This window comes from Delphinapterus leucas, chromosome 17 (genome assembly GCF_059928025.1).
Source record: "Delphinapterus leucas isolate spDelLeu-1000000601 "Yukka" chromosome 17, BTC_Dleu_Yukka2, whole genome shotgun sequence".
Lineage (NCBI taxonomy): Eukaryota > Metazoa > Chordata > Mammalia > Artiodactyla > Monodontidae > Delphinapterus > Delphinapterus leucas.
In genome coordinates, this window is record NC_143145.1 from 30,836,050 (window position 1) to 30,851,301 (window position 15,252).

Genomic DNA, 15,252 nt, shown 5'->3' on the forward strand with positions numbered 1-15,252 from the left:
TTTGGGAAAGATGACTTGTCACTGCAGTTTTCCCATTCATTCATCCCAGGTGAATCAGATATTGGAGTGGTTAGAGATAACAGCACAGGCACTGACTGCTTATTTTGGGAGGAACAAATAAGAACGGTCTATGAGATCAGAGACAAAATGTCATCATAATAGCAATCGTAAATTATTAGATGAAAGTCAACATTGTGCTCATCAAGTGATCGAGACATAAATATTTTATTCCTTAAAGGCTTTATAAAAACATAAATTTAGGAGATAAAGTACTTTAACAACAACAAAACAGTATGAACCATGGAGGTGCTTAATCTCTTGGGTCCAGTTTATTTAATATGTGGTCATCTTTGTGTCCTTAAATGCTTCAGAAATTAGATATATAACACTTTAAAGGCAATAAGGTCACTGTTTTATAATCCTAGAATTCAAGAACTCTCCAGAAATGTTTTTAGGCATATCCAAGTAAGTTTATTCTTTCTCTGTACAGAACAAATCCAGCTCTTTCACAGCCTTTCTTCTTGGTTAGCTCTTTCAATTTTAAGCCATTGGTTTTCAACCACACTGCACATTAGAACCACCTGATAACATTTTCTAAAATACCATTGTCTATGCTGCCACCCAGATCAACTGAATCAGAATCTCTAGGGACAAGCCCAAGCACCTTATTTATGTAAAGATCTCAAGTGGTCCTAAGGTGCTGCCAGAGTAAGGGAGTAGTGCTTTAAACCAGTGGTTCTCAAACTTTATGAGCATCAGAATTACCTACAAGGCTTGTTAAAAAGAAGCTGGGTCCCACACTCAGGTTTCTGATTCAGTAGTTCTGGGTAGGAGCTGACACTGACATTTTGCATTATGAACAAGATCCCAGATGGTGCTGATGCTGCCAGCCCAGGATCCAATTTTGAGGATGATGAATTAATCTTGTCCTTTTCACTCAGTGAAGATGAGGGCTGGTCAAAGTCCTCCATATAAATACCCTGAAAATGATTCTTCTCCCTTATTTTAGAGAATTTCCTTTAGCATGGTAAGATAATGGGCCCCATAGTCAGAATGCCTGGTTAAAATGCCACTTGTATATAACTTTGGTCAAGTTCCTTATTTTCTAAAGCCCCAGTTTCTTCATCTGTGAAATGGGTATTATATGCTTGTTTTGAGGGTTAAATTTGATAATATATGTAAAATGATTGACATACAGTACATATATTTGTTAACTTTTCTTGATAGCTTTCATCTTCAACTATTATAACTTTCCTTTGGTCTAATTGGCTATCAAGTTCTGTGCTTCTTATTGGTGTAACAAATAAGGAAATATATGTTAAAAATCAGGAGGATAGTTAATTTGGGAATTCAACCGAGGTTCTCAGAGAACTGACTGAGAGTTTATATATATGTAATGATTAAAAGCTTCATCTCTGGAGTCAGAGAACCCTGGGTTTGAGTTCTGTCCAAAACTTCTCTGTTTTCCTCTGAAAAATGATGGTAATAAAAGTTCCCTACATATTGGGTTATTGTGATTGTAACAGAACAGATAATGCAAGTACAATGATTAGCACAGTCCTGGACATATCTTAGGTATTCAATAAATGTTAACTGTTATTAAACTGAGGGTAATTGATTCCTAACTGCTCCTTTAAATATTAACTCTCCTTTTTCCTCTTTTGAACTGGTGTGTTTTTATAGCTCTTTGAGGTATGTTAGGAAGGAATGTAAATTCTCCAAGGGGAATGCAACTATTGAAAAGAAATTTGTTTACTATTTCCTCAACACTCTTCTAAATGCAAGACCGAAAAGCAGTGAAGATTTACTTTTCAAACACTGAATAACTTCACTATTATTTCCATTGCCAGAATTAAGAGAAAAGCTGTTGAAACTCCTGGTCAATCATTAGTTTCAATTTCAGGCCTTCAGTTGGGCATTTCTGTCAGTGGACAGCCTTACAAAATAGGGCTGCTGCCAGTTCTCTGCTGTGACTTCCTGGCTGGGATGTAGGGAAATCCTTCATACGCTCTTTGGCAGTGTAAGTGCAGAAACCTCTATTTCAAAGGCTTTTTTTTTTTTTTTTTGTATTTTTTATTTGACTACAGAATGGAAATAATCCCCCAAATACTCTGGACATGATGCAAACTGATCTTGAGGGACTGCAATATAGTCTTTTCCATAGATATAGTGACTGGAGGTATTGTTTTATTCATTTTGCAAGAAAGGGTGACTGACTCTGCTGTTGATAGCAGTAAGTCTTGTTTCCCAAAGTGTGGTACAGATTCCACTGGGGATATGAAATATTTGATGGGTGTTGCATGGACAGATGCTTATTTTAATAATTAGTGTTTATTTTAATATACATTAGGAAAAAGCACACATGCTTATTTTCCCAGATACTCTTGTTTAAGGTAAATCTAAAATACATAGAAAGCTTAAACTTTGAGGTAAGGAAACAGGTAAACAGTAGTATAAGGGGTATGTATGCAGTTTTGATAAATACAGTGAAGGTGAATGTGATACAGATTCAGGAAACATTTTGCAAAACATGCAGGCTGTTTGGTACTTCAGGAGCTAACAGTCCATCTGTATATGTCACAAGTAGAAGGAACATTTACCGATAGAGAATGAAATGGCTATGACAGTCTTTTCCATTTTCCATTTATGTATGGTTGTCTTCTATTCTAGCCTTTCTTTCTTTGCCACAATTGTCCCCTTTAAAGATTTTTACTAAAAGTGAGCGGCAGCAGGAAAGCAGACTAAGATGACAGCAGCAGCTAGGCCAACTTTTGAACCTGCAAGAGGGGGGAGAGGTAAAGGAGAAGGTGATTTGAGCCAACTCTCAAAGCAGTATTCAAGCAGAGACCTACCCTCTCATACAAAGATAAAATATAGACAGACCACTCAGGATGCCCCTGAAGAAGTTCAGAACTGTGACTTCAGGAGAGAGGTGGAAGAGAGAGAGAGAGCTGCTGCAAGAGAAAAAAACAGAGACCGACCAACCCGAGAACATACAACCTCCTCTTCAGTGTCAAAGAAGCCTCTGTTGGACCAGATTCCCGCTGCCAACCTCAATGCAGACGACCCTCTAACAGATGAGGAAGATGAAGATTTTGAAGAGGGGGGGCTTCCCTGGTGGTGCAGTGGTTGAGAGTCCGCCTGCCGATGCAGGGGACACGGGTTCATGCCCCGGTCTGGGAAGATCCCACATTCCGCGGAGCGGCTGGGCCCGTGAGCCATGGCTGCTGAGCCTGCGCGTCCGGAACCTGTGCTCCGCGACGGGAGAGGCCACAACAGTGAGAGGCCCGCGTACCACCAAAAAAAAAAAAAAAAAAAAAAATAGATTTTGAAGAGAAGAGTGATGATGATGATACTGCAGCTCTTCTTGCGGAGCTGGAAAAAATTAAAAAAGAAAGAGCTGAAGAGCAGTCCAGGAAGGAACAAGAACAAAAGGCTGAAGAAGAAAGGATTTGTATGGAAAACATTCTGAGTAGAAACCCTCTCCTTAATCTCACTGGCCCATCCCAGCCTCAGGCCAACTTCAAAGTTAAAAGGAGGTGGGATGATGATGTTGTTTTCAAGAACTGTGCAAAAGGTGTAGATGATCAGAAGAAAGACAAAAGATTTGTAAATGATACGCTGCGATCTGAATTTCACAAAAAGTTCATGGAAAAATATATTAAATAGTACAGTTTTATGTGCTTAATTAAAGGCTGTAAAATGTAAATGATATGACTTTATTTTGTTTGTTTTTCTCTCCCCCCCCATCTAAATTGTGTATAGGCTTCCCTAATTTTAAGTTCCAAAGTATCTTTTCCTTTATTGATTCCTAACTTGATAAGGACTGGGAATTGGTTTCACCAATTGCCATCTCAGTATTTCCAGTCATACGTTTTTCTTTTGAATATGGGAAAAGGAATCTGCTTGTAATAAATATTTTTAATAATCTGTGTCAAAAAAAAAGATTTTTACTAATTACAAGAGAAAGATAAAGAGGAAAGAACCAACACACATGTTCAGTGAAAAATAAGGTATACATTTTTTAGATTTAATGGGTGCTTCATTTAAGATTACCATTAAAATGATGTCTTTGCCTATCAATTTATGAAGTAAGAGCCTGGTTAAAGCCATTATGTAATATTTTCACATGTTTTATATACCACTGGAATTTATTTTCTAATTTAATTGCCAAATTCCTAATCTGATTAGATTCTTAGGGGAAGCAAAATTAGTATTGGAGAAAAAATAGATAAAATAAGGTTTTCTTTACTTTTGTGCAAGTCATGCCAGGCTGTATGTTTCATGTAAGATTAATAGAGGAGTGTTTCAGTTCTCTTTCATTTTATCAGAGGCAAACACTTGCTAGTTTATCTTACCATCCCAGGAAACAGAATGGGGTGATATATGCCACAAGTCTAGTCATAAAAGAAGTTCTTGAAAATAAGGTCATCTTGTTGAATTGGCCAGAAATGAGTTGGATAACAAGTCATGCTGATGAAGCCATAAATGGCATCCACATTGCTACCATGGTTTCCAGAGAATAAAATTCTTATCATGCTACCAAATGTGACTGGTTTATAAGTCTGACCTACTGGTGTCTCTGTGAAGTAGTATATTCTTACTAAATGGTTTCCAACTTGTTTCATTCATTCAACAAATATTTATTGAGCACCTATTATGTGTCGGGCACTAACTGTTTCAGGTGTGGGTGATGCAGCAGTGAGAAAAAACATTGAAGTCCTTGCCCTCAAGGAAACCAGAGCTGTTTATGTGAACTACCATTGCAAACATGGTCACCCTCCTATATGAAAATGTGCTTCTTAATTAAATATTCTGATTTTCAAGAGGTTCAGAAGTGATTTTAAACAATTAAAAAGATGAAATGAGGGGATATGAAGTCAGGCCGTAAGATTCAATTAAACAAGTTTAAAAGCAGGACTATTTTTGAACACAAGAAAGAGAACTCACATTTTCAAACAACAAGAACTAACATTTAGAGAACTTGATATGCTCTAGACACTTTGCTCAGTACTTTATATCCATTATCTTATTTAATCTTCACATCTCCCTTATATAAGTGGTACTGTATTATCATCTTCATTTTATGGATCAGCACACTGAGCTTAGACTAATTAAATGTCTTGTCCACTGTAGTCCAATCTTGTTTACTAGCATAAACAAGAAATAAACAAAAACAAAACTAAAGCAATCCATCTCCTACCTTGACATCTATGGAGCAGTTTATCCAATTTGGCGGGAGGAAACAGAAAAGATTAGATTAACACAGTATGAATGCAAGACTAAAAATCAAAGAGTGATTTTAGAAAAATTCAGGGATCTTATTTCCCTGAAATAAGTGATTGATCCTTTTTCTTCCTCTACCTCTGACGAGCAGAGGTTGTCACAACTCTCTAATCACAAATACAAAATAACAGAAAGTCCTCTATGTTTAAGTCACCGCTCAATGGAGGGAACTTATCAGCCTTGGCTACAAGGATTAGCCACAATCCAAGTGCTGTTGGATATACATGAGTCTTCAAATGGTGATTCCAGCCATTCCTTTCAAATACGTGCTATTTCTTAGTTTCTGAGAACATTTAAAATACGTTTTTTCCTGAATTTGGAAAAGTTAAGACAGAGAGACCTTCATGTTTTTCTCTCATCTAGTATTCAAGACTTCTGTAGGGAAAAAAAGAGTAAATGCAAAGTGTTTTATATGCTTTTTCCTGTAATAAAATCTCATTTTACTGGATCTTCAATGGAAATCTTTCTCCATTCTGGTATGAGGGGAATTTTGGCATCTGTATTTCTACTTGGTACAGTCTCCAGCTGTTTGTTTACTTTTCTGACTTGGGTACTTGTAGAAGTTATCTCTGTTGTAGAATTAACAAGTAATCCCACTCTGGAAAGTATTTCTGCAGTGTTTCTTGAATGGTTCTTCAACCATGGCAATGTCCACGAGTGGCTAGGAGTGTTAGGTATTATTCCACTGCCACTCCGGGGATTTGCTTTGGAATCCATTGACTCTGAGTCTCTTATGTAGCTCTCCAGAAAGTGAGGTTTGGGGGCTTAGGCAAGATCAGCACAGGAAAACCTCCAAGGGAGAGTGATCCTTCTATGTCTTCAGATCTCATCATCAAGAATGAAAGTGAATGAGTCAGTCAGACAGTCAGCTGGGTCACAAATATTTATCAGTTGCCTCCTATGTGCCAGGAAAAGGGTATAGAGCGATCAAAAAGACAGATAAAACCCTAGGGAGGCTCTAAGCTAGTATGAAAGACCAACATGAAATAAATGACTTTGGGTCAATATTAATAGTCTAAGTAAACCAGATGTTAGTTATTTCTGTATATGGAGCAAGGACCAATGATTCTTCTTACTCACCCTAAAGAAGTCACTTGCCCAAAAGCATATATTTTACTGAAAATGATGAGAGATTTTTACCTCATAGGAAATGCCGTTTCGCTCCAGATCTCTGTACTTGATATATCTCTCCCAGTTTTTCATAGCCACACAGCCACAAGCTTCCTCTCTCTTTTGACTCTTCTCTAAACCTCTTTGGCTCCAGTCCTCCATTTCCAGATCTCTCCTTGCATCCCTTCTCTCCTTTCTTAGGTAGACAATTAATTCTGTCTCATCTCTTTCCAGCTTGCATAGCTGCAATTAAAAACTGACTTAGCAAGCAGCACACCCACTAATTACCAAGAATTTCTCTCATTAGAAGGCAGGGGAATATTTATATAATAATTTTTATTTCCTCACCTACCTATATATCTCCACCCACTGCAGTGTCTTCCTCACCCCCACCCACTGCAGTGTTTTCACCTCTTTGCAAAGTCTTCCCAAATGGTTTGAGAGTTCCCAACTGATATTTCACATGTCCCTACAAAGTGCTGTCAATCACCAGGTGATATCCTCCCTCTTTTTCTTTTTCTGTTTTAGCCCCCTGTGGTTTTTTCATCTGTTGTGGATATTTTTGATGCCTACACAGTCACATGAAGGGGTCTTGGCTCTCCCTCCAGGGTTTTCAGCCAAGTGCCCTCCTTTTAGACATAGCTGCCAGTACCATAGCCCCACTGATATTCTTGAGCCCTAAAAGTGCTAGGGCAGAGCCATAGAATATGGTACCCCTAGGAAATAGAATATATTCTAAGAATATATTCATAGGATATGTGCTGAATGACATTGTGTTTAGTATGCAAGGAGGGGGAATGCTTTCCCACTCCTTTCTACCTTTCCCGCCCCTTGCCATCACAGGGGTCATATGAATACTAGAGGAGTATCTGATGGTGTTTTTGAGAAATAAACTCTTATATTGTATAATTTTATTTTAGCACATGATAATCATGATATATAACAGGTGATATGGCACAGGACTGATCATTCAGAACGGACCCAAAATATAACTTGAACAATCAGATTGGATGTTCGTTAGCAGATAGGACAAATATATTGGTGCATCCTAGCTTAATATTAGCTCTGTTTTGGAAGATTGTAACATGAATCCATGAAGGCTGTGGTTGGGAAGAGAAGGAGACCAGTCTTAACTATAGAAGCCATGTTATTCCTGTCTCCCAAATTAAGAAATGTTTTCTCTCTGTTTTCTCGTACTCAGGTATTGTTGGAGGCATTATAGTTCATAGGGATGTGAATATAGGCTCCGGAGTTAGATGGACTGAGGCTCAAATTCCTGTTCTGCCACAAAAAGATCATGGTCTTGGGCAATTAACCTCTATATGCTATAATTTTCTTATCTGCAAAATGGGAATAAAATGCATAATTATGGGGGTGCTGTAAATATTAAATGAGGAAATTAATTTTTTTTTTTTTTTTTTTTTGCTGTACGCGGGCCTCTCACCGCTGTGGCCTCTCCCGTTGCGGAGCACAGGCTCCGGACACGCAGGCCCAGCGGCCATGGCTCACAGGCCCAGCCGCTTCGCGGCACGCGGGATCCTCACAGACCGGGGCACGAACCCGTGTCCCCTGCATCAGCAGGCGGACTCTCAACCACTGCGCCACCAGGGAAGCCCGAGGAAATTAATTTTTTAAGGGTTAAAAAATGTTATGCATTATTATTGTACCACGTTCTTGTGTCTAACTCATTCTTTAGAATAACTTTGGCTTCATCCTGACTCTACGCTCATCCAGTCAATGCAACAGATGTGGCCAATCATGTAGTAGTTAGATACTAAGTAATTAATTAGCTCATTCACTCATTTCTTTTTTTTTTTTTTTTTTTGCTGTACGCGGGCCTCTCACTGTTGTGGCCTCTCCTGTTGTGGAGCACAGGCTCCAGACGCCCAGGCTCAGCAGCCATGGCTCACGGGCCCAGCCGCTCCACGGCACGTGGGATCTTCCCAGACCAGGGCACGAACCCGTGTCCCCTGCATCGGCAGATGGACTCTCAACCACTGGGCCACCAGTGAAGCCCCCACTCATTGCTTTAATTCTTTCATTCCTTCAACTAAAGGGCATAGTAAGCACTGGAGACCAATGATGAAAATGAGGAGATGACTTTATGAGCTCACAGTTAGAGGGGATACAGACCAAAAAAGAAATAATTAGAAAGCAGTGTGAGAAGTGCCATTATGGAGATAAGAAGAGAAGGTTATTGAAATGCATCAGAGAAAAGCCAATTATTATGCCTGGAGAAATTAAGAAAGCCTCACAAAAGAAGTAGTAAAGACTTGCTCTTAGGACAGATTTAGGGCCATCAATTTCCCATATAAGTGGTGTTCCCTATCCCACTGGAAATTTCTGGATGAGCATAACATTTCCTGGGACTATTGTAGATATGAGATCAGAATCTTAAAGCATATACCTCCTTATTCCAGAGCTCTGATAATGCAAATAAAATACAAAGATACAAGACTTTCAAGATTAAGCTACCTTAGTATTCAATTGAATAAAATTATTAATTCTTTAGAACATTTTTAAACTTTTTTTGAGGTATGGTAGAGGAATTAAAAAAAAATATGGCTTGTTTTTCATGTTACTTCTTAAATTCTAAAGTCTTCTAAATTATATCATTTCTGAATAATCAGCAACAACAACCAACAGTATTGCTACTGGTTAGGTTTAGTCCCTGAAAGCATATGGTCTTTACAGTATGTCATTAGGATCTTCTAATGCACCCAGTGTCTCCTCAGCTGAAGTCCCAAAACACATAAGTCCATTTTGCATGTTCCTGTGTTTTCCAGTTGCTTAAAATTGATCTTGAGATTTTTTTTGGATTGACATCAGTACTTCCAGTGTTATGTTTTTTTGTTTCGTTATTTTTCTGGAAAATAAATCAGTCTCTCTTTCTCTTACTGCTTCTCTGTCCCCTCCTTTCTTTTTTTAATTTTTATTTTTACCTTTCTTAGTTGTCTACTTTCCCCTCAGGAAGTTATGCATTCCTTCTTTTCATTTGTTCAGATTGGAAAAGTTTAAATGAACAAGCATATGTACATACACACAGACACACACAGACACACACACACACACAAGGAGGAACAGATTTTTTAACAATCGTGGCTGTTACAAAACACAGGAGCACTTAAATAGAGATCTCACTACTGCCTTGTGTGTCTTCTGTCGATTTTTGGCTGTATTTAGTTCTTCATGAAGCACTTACAGGTGTTGGTTTTGGACTCTTTTCTTTCCAGGGATAATTTTTGAAGCAAGCAATGTTGGAAAATGTTCTCAGATAATCTGTACTCTGCCAGTGCACTTTGTCCTTGTGGGCCCTAAAAAATCAGTTTCATGTGGGTTACCTGTCACTTTGTATGTTTGCTTTTTAGGTACAAAAAAGGATTAAATCACTTTGGTTGTATAAAATGGCTTTTAATCAGTTCTTTTTCTTCTAGGTACAATCACTTAACCTGCTTTAAGACTGTGAATCAGTGCAGCTGGAGCCCTTTTGGAAGCCTTTTGGCTGTTGTTGGGTTAGAAAAATAGAGTTGGAATCAGTTGGCCAGAGTTCACATACTGGCACCATCACTTGCTAGCTATGTGACTTGTGACCGATTAGCCTTTCTTTGATTCAGTTTTCCTATTGATAAAAATAAGGTCAAAGGTAATATCCATGTCTTAGGTTTGTTGGGATAATTAAATGAGATTGTGTGTAAGGAGTGTTTAGCATAGGCCTGGAAAATAGTAAGCTTTTAATAAGTGTCATTCTTATTATTGCATGTGAGTGACATAGCCAACAAGGAGACATGCAACATCAGGAAGAGGCTACGAAGGCAGTTCAAAGACTATCGCTATGTTTGGTATTACTTGCTTCCATATCTGTCAGTTCAGAAATTTGTTATTTGGTGTGGAAAGGACTGATAAGTTTTGGCACAATGTTTTCCCCCAAGTAAATCACATTTTTTCTGGAATTTGTTTTGCCCTCTCCTCTAACTTCTCTTCACACGCCAGTCTCTAACCCCTACTGCCCTTCATCCACTGCCCTGCCCCTCCATTCCAGGACATGAGAGTCAACATCTGTCGCTTCGTTTTCACACCATGACTGCAGTTGGGAAACTCCGTTCCCCAAAATCCTTCCCAGTTCTTGGTGAAAGCCCCTGGTTATAATTCATGTTTTCCACACACACTTAGTAAAGATTGCAGTGCTGTAAAATTAATTCTATAATTATCACCTGTTCTTTATGTTCAACTGTTTACATGCTACATTTAAGAAATCACCTTCTGATAATTTTTATTTCTTTACTTAATAGAAGCACAGCAATTTCTCCCATACAGCACTTTGCTGCCTCATTAGCACACCTGATATGTTTGTTCTCAGATAGTTTGTCTATACATCCACAGGAGAATTTATGTAGAACTTCCGTACCAGCATTAAAGATAGCCATAGCAACACCAAAGAGGGCCTTGTGAAATATATGATTACAATGTACCACGGGAATTAATAATTCTCAGGCCACTGTCTTAAATTGTAACCAGACTGTTTTTGTAAGGAAGTTGCTCAGTTTATGTACACAGAACACATAGGGCTGCATTTTAATTGGGGGACCAGTTTTATTTAAAATTTATATCTCAGAAAGTACTTAAATTATTCTACTTAATATGCCTATGCTATATCTGAGTGATGTTATGAAATGTTTTGCTAATTTGACCCTTCCTGATAATTTCCTAAAAGTCTAAGTGAATACAGTGAAAGAATACCATCTCTAAAAATGGTTTTAATATCTTTTTCCCCAGAGTAAAGAATAAATTTTTTAAAAAATAATTATACAAATTTATCATTCACTATAAAAAGTAATTTTACTAGACACTATGTCAGTTTTCTTCTTCGGGTTCCCCAATTAAGTAGAACTTTAAAAACATACTGTTAGTTTACTAGATTTTAGTAGGTCAGCATGCACACCAAAAGTGTATTAAGGTGGACTGCTCTATTGATTTGTGGTGAATATCCTAAAGGCTCAAGGCAGTTGTCTGCGGAAGGGGCGGGAGGGCCATACATGATCGAGGTCATGCGCATCTAGCCAATTTGTAAGACGATCCAGCCGCTCCAAGCCATCAGCAATTCTTAGCATAGGGGCACACTCATGCATTCTTGTCAAGTCATCTTGTGAAAGGCTGCCTGCTTCCAGCTTGGCTTGGATGTGCAACCTTAATAAAACTCACTGAGGTCTGGGAGAAAATAGCAGATCTGCAGCAGATAGGGTAGAGGAAAGGGTCTAGAATATGTACACGCAGCTGACTCAGGCAGGCTACACGCTGAACGGTTACACTGAGGAAACCATAAATCTCAGCTACTATGCAATAAATATCTCAAGTTTTAACTAAGGAAACTATCTTTACAGTGAAATTAAAAAAATAACATTTTAGAACAAAGCTAACAGATGGCTAGTTTTCTGTGATTCTTCTACAAAAGCTTTCTTTGAGAGGGGAAAAAGTCAAACAAACAAGCAGTTTTACCTGAAATAAAGAACTAGTTTAAAGGTCAGAAGAAAGGAGCAAGTTTTGCGAGAGGCACGGAAAGAGAGTGCTGGCAGTACAATGACAGTTTTCCTTTCCTTTGCTTTCCTCGCTGCTATTCTGACTCACATAGGGTGCAGCAACCAGCGCCGAAGTCCAGAAAACGGTGGGAGAAGATATAATCGGATTCAGCATGGGCAGTGTGCCTACACTTTCATTCTTCCAGAACACGACGGGAACTGTCGTGAGAGTACGACAGACCAGTACAACACAAACGCTCTGCAGAGAGATGCTCCACACGTGGAACAGGATTTCTCTTCCCAGAAACTTCAACATCTGGAGCATGTGATGGAAAATTATACTCAGTGGCTGCAAAAAGTAAGTGATTGCTTTCAGTTTCTAAATGCACGGAGCCTTTTCTGTTCTTGCACTGTAGCTAACTTAAGAGTTCCTTAGGGGAGCATGTGTGTGTTTACCTTTTGCTCCAGGGGGGCAGTGTTTGCAAATGCAAGACGGCTCTTTCCCTGTGACTTCACGGGTGAGCAAACGTTTTTTAGGCTTGTGCAAACCTCTGAAGGTATGGTGGCACCCCGTTTTGTGTGCCTAATACTGGCACATTTTATGACATTTCTGGTTTTCCCTTATTTAAAATGTAGCTTAAGTTTTCTATCAAAATCCAACTTAAAAAATTGAGTAAGTTAGTGAAAAAATAAAGTAATAATGACAATACTAGTTTAGGATCATATCGATTTTACAACAAGAAATTTTCTTCAGCTAGGACAGAAAATCATCACCAGATACTTATTTTTCAACCTCTAGTAAAGTTAATATGAAATGAGAGTAAATACAAAATATGATATTTGATTGGAGAACTTGAATAAGTATATAAAGGTAACAATTTCAGCAAGTAGTAGTATAGTAAAGGACTGATTTCTGTCATATATTTCTTCTGTCCTTGAGAAAAAAATCAGGAAGATTTATTTTAATGTGAACTCATCAGGAAGAGGTTGTTTACCCACTATGAAAGGAGAAATTGAGCCAGTGGTGGCTGTTCCCGAAATGCACCTGCAGATTTGGGCTGAACACAACATGTAGGCTTTGGTATGTTCCTGAAGTACCTCTTTCCTCAGGACATTGTAGTTAAACACAGTGCAGTATGGGAGTCTAAGTATCCAGATAAATGTTAATGTTGAGTATGCATTTAAATCCCAATTTGTAAAAATCAAATTAAACATTTTATTTAGTTATTTCTGTATAAATCATTTAAAAGTTTTTGTTGAAAATATGCCTATAAAGAAATAACATACTTTCTGCAGTTCATTCCCTCTTTACTCTCTGTTTAATTGTGTAACAGGTAAGCAGCAGATAACAAGTGTATTCAAATATATCACTGGAAGGGTGGCAATGTCAATGTCCCATTTGTGGAAAGCTTGTCCCCCAGGGATCTTTGCTAAAAATTCAGTTGGTGTGTATGGGTAGGAGCGCAAGGAGTCTAGTCTTTTTTAAGTTAGTCTGTTAACAGAACAGACCCTTTAAGAAGATAAAAGATAGGGAAAGGACAGATGCTCTATTTTGTCCCTGTGTGGTCACGCTCACTTAGATCATCTCCTGCTGAATCATGCCGAGTAATAGTTATTTTACTTTTTGTCCACTAGGGACTGAACTAAGATCACTGTTATTTTATTTGACAAATTAACTAAAACTTAGTAGTTTTAGAGTTTCCAAACCTGGAATTTTAGTTAATCTTTCTATTGTAGATTACAGGTGAAAAAATACATAGGCAAAATAATAGCAAGCAAGGAGAATTCTGCAGTCTTTTGATAATATAGCTTAAATTTCAGGCATTAATTACAGCAGCAGTTTATAGTAGAATATATTTTTTTTCCTTTCACAGAACTTATTTCCATCGTGAACAAGTGAATTTGGTTGAATAGCTTATTACTATTCTCAATATACCGCCCATATAGTTTTTAATGAGAATTTAATCATAAATTAGTCCGGATTCATTGAGGGAGGTGGAGAGGGAAATTTAGTTCCAAATTGTCTTCAATGAGCTATTCTACCAAAAATGTAATATTTTGTTTGCTTAAAATATACAATCAAAATGGTGATTTAAACATAGTAATGCGTATTTTTTTTGTTGCTATGCAGTTATTAAGCAGTAGCAGGGTAAATACATGATTCTGCTGGGTTTAAATCATGCCCAGGCTTCACATGTTAATGTTTGAAATAAATTTGATTTTTGTTTGCATTGTTTTTGGTCAATGATTATGAGATAGTTTTCAGATTATAGCCAGGCATAATTAAGAAAATGTTCTTTGGTTATATTGACCCTTGCTAGCATGAATCAAGCCGAATATATGCTGAAAATGTCCCTGTTGGTATGAGTCAGAGCAGTTTGGCTTGACTATTGTCCGTTTAAATTTGCACGTCTTTTGTCATTGTTAATGTGATTGGTTGGAGGATCAAGAAACCAAATAAATGCATTCAGCAAAGAACTTGCTAAAGGCTTTCATAAATTTCCCTTAATTAGAGGTTTTCCATACTTCAAGTTCTAAATTTCATGTAAGGTACTTATTTTGATAATTCAAATGTAAATCTTTGTTATTGTAACCATTTGGTATGCTTAATACTATAATTTGTACTACTTCTATTTTGATTCCCAGTAGTTGTGTTAGGATAAGAAGCAATGCACTGCAGAAACTGAGGCTATCAGTGTAAGTGTAAATAATTCATCCATTTATTCAACAAAATAATTAAAGCATATGATTATTATGCAGCTCATATCATCACTATCAGAAATTCTTTTGATGCTGAATGTGTATTATCAATGCTAGAAGCAGATCGATGATAATTTATATTAATCTATTACCTTCCTTGATGTTTGGTAAACTGGGTTCTTTTAAATATTCTTCAGAAAACCCTGACTGTCACTATAAGTCACCTTATGAACCTTATACTCTCCAATCTCATTCCTCAACTTTTCTGGTCTTACAACTGAATAAGATGATAAGCAAGGTGGTCAGCAGGGCATAGGATGTGTTGGTCACTGTAAGTACTGGAACTGTTATGGCACTGGTCTCTTGATGCGATGGATTTAATTCTCGGAGATCAGTTTTCCATGATAACTTGTCGATTAACACCAATGTGAGATAGGTTTATAGCATTATCCTTACTTTTCAGATAGGGAAAAGCAATATACATAATTGTTCAAAAAATCACATTTTTATTGGGTGAAACACCTGGGCTATATGTCTAGGTTTGACTCTCTTCCACCATATAGCTCTTTTCAGAATTATTAGCAAACCATACCCATTACCAGAGAGTGACCAGATCTTGGGATAGTGACAGTAAACACAAAGG

General features: G+C 37.7%; 2 protein-coding genes across 3 annotated transcripts in view; both read left to right on the forward strand.

Annotated features, from left to right (window-relative positions):
* Positions 1 to 2,012: 2,012 nt before the first annotated feature.
* Positions 2,013 to 4,153, forward strand: LOC111180280 (spliceosome-associated protein CWC15 homolog). Its single transcript, XM_089898823.1, has 2 exons — positions 2,013 to 3,128; positions 3,326 to 4,153. Exons 1-2 carry the CDS (start codon positions 2,747 to 2,749, stop codon positions 3,667 to 3,669), a joined length of 726 nt encoding a protein of 241 aa, XP_089754949.1. The 5' UTR covers positions 2,013 to 2,746; the 3' UTR covers positions 3,670 to 4,153.
* A 7,157-nt stretch (positions 4,154 to 11,310) lies between these two features.
* Positions 11,311 to 15,252, forward strand: part of ANGPT1 (angiopoietin 1) — a 253,440-nt gene continuing 249,498 nt past the window's right edge. Inside the window, exon 1 of one of the 2 annotated variants that reach the window (XM_022584589.3) lies at positions 11,311 to 12,267. In XM_022584589.3, coding sequence (XP_022440297.1) covers positions 11,971 to 12,267 — 297 coding nt within the window. In that variant the 5' untranslated portion in view covers positions 11,311 to 11,970. The remainder of the gene's footprint in view (positions 12,268 to 15,252) is intronic. The other variant, XM_022584588.3, reaches the window with a different exon arrangement.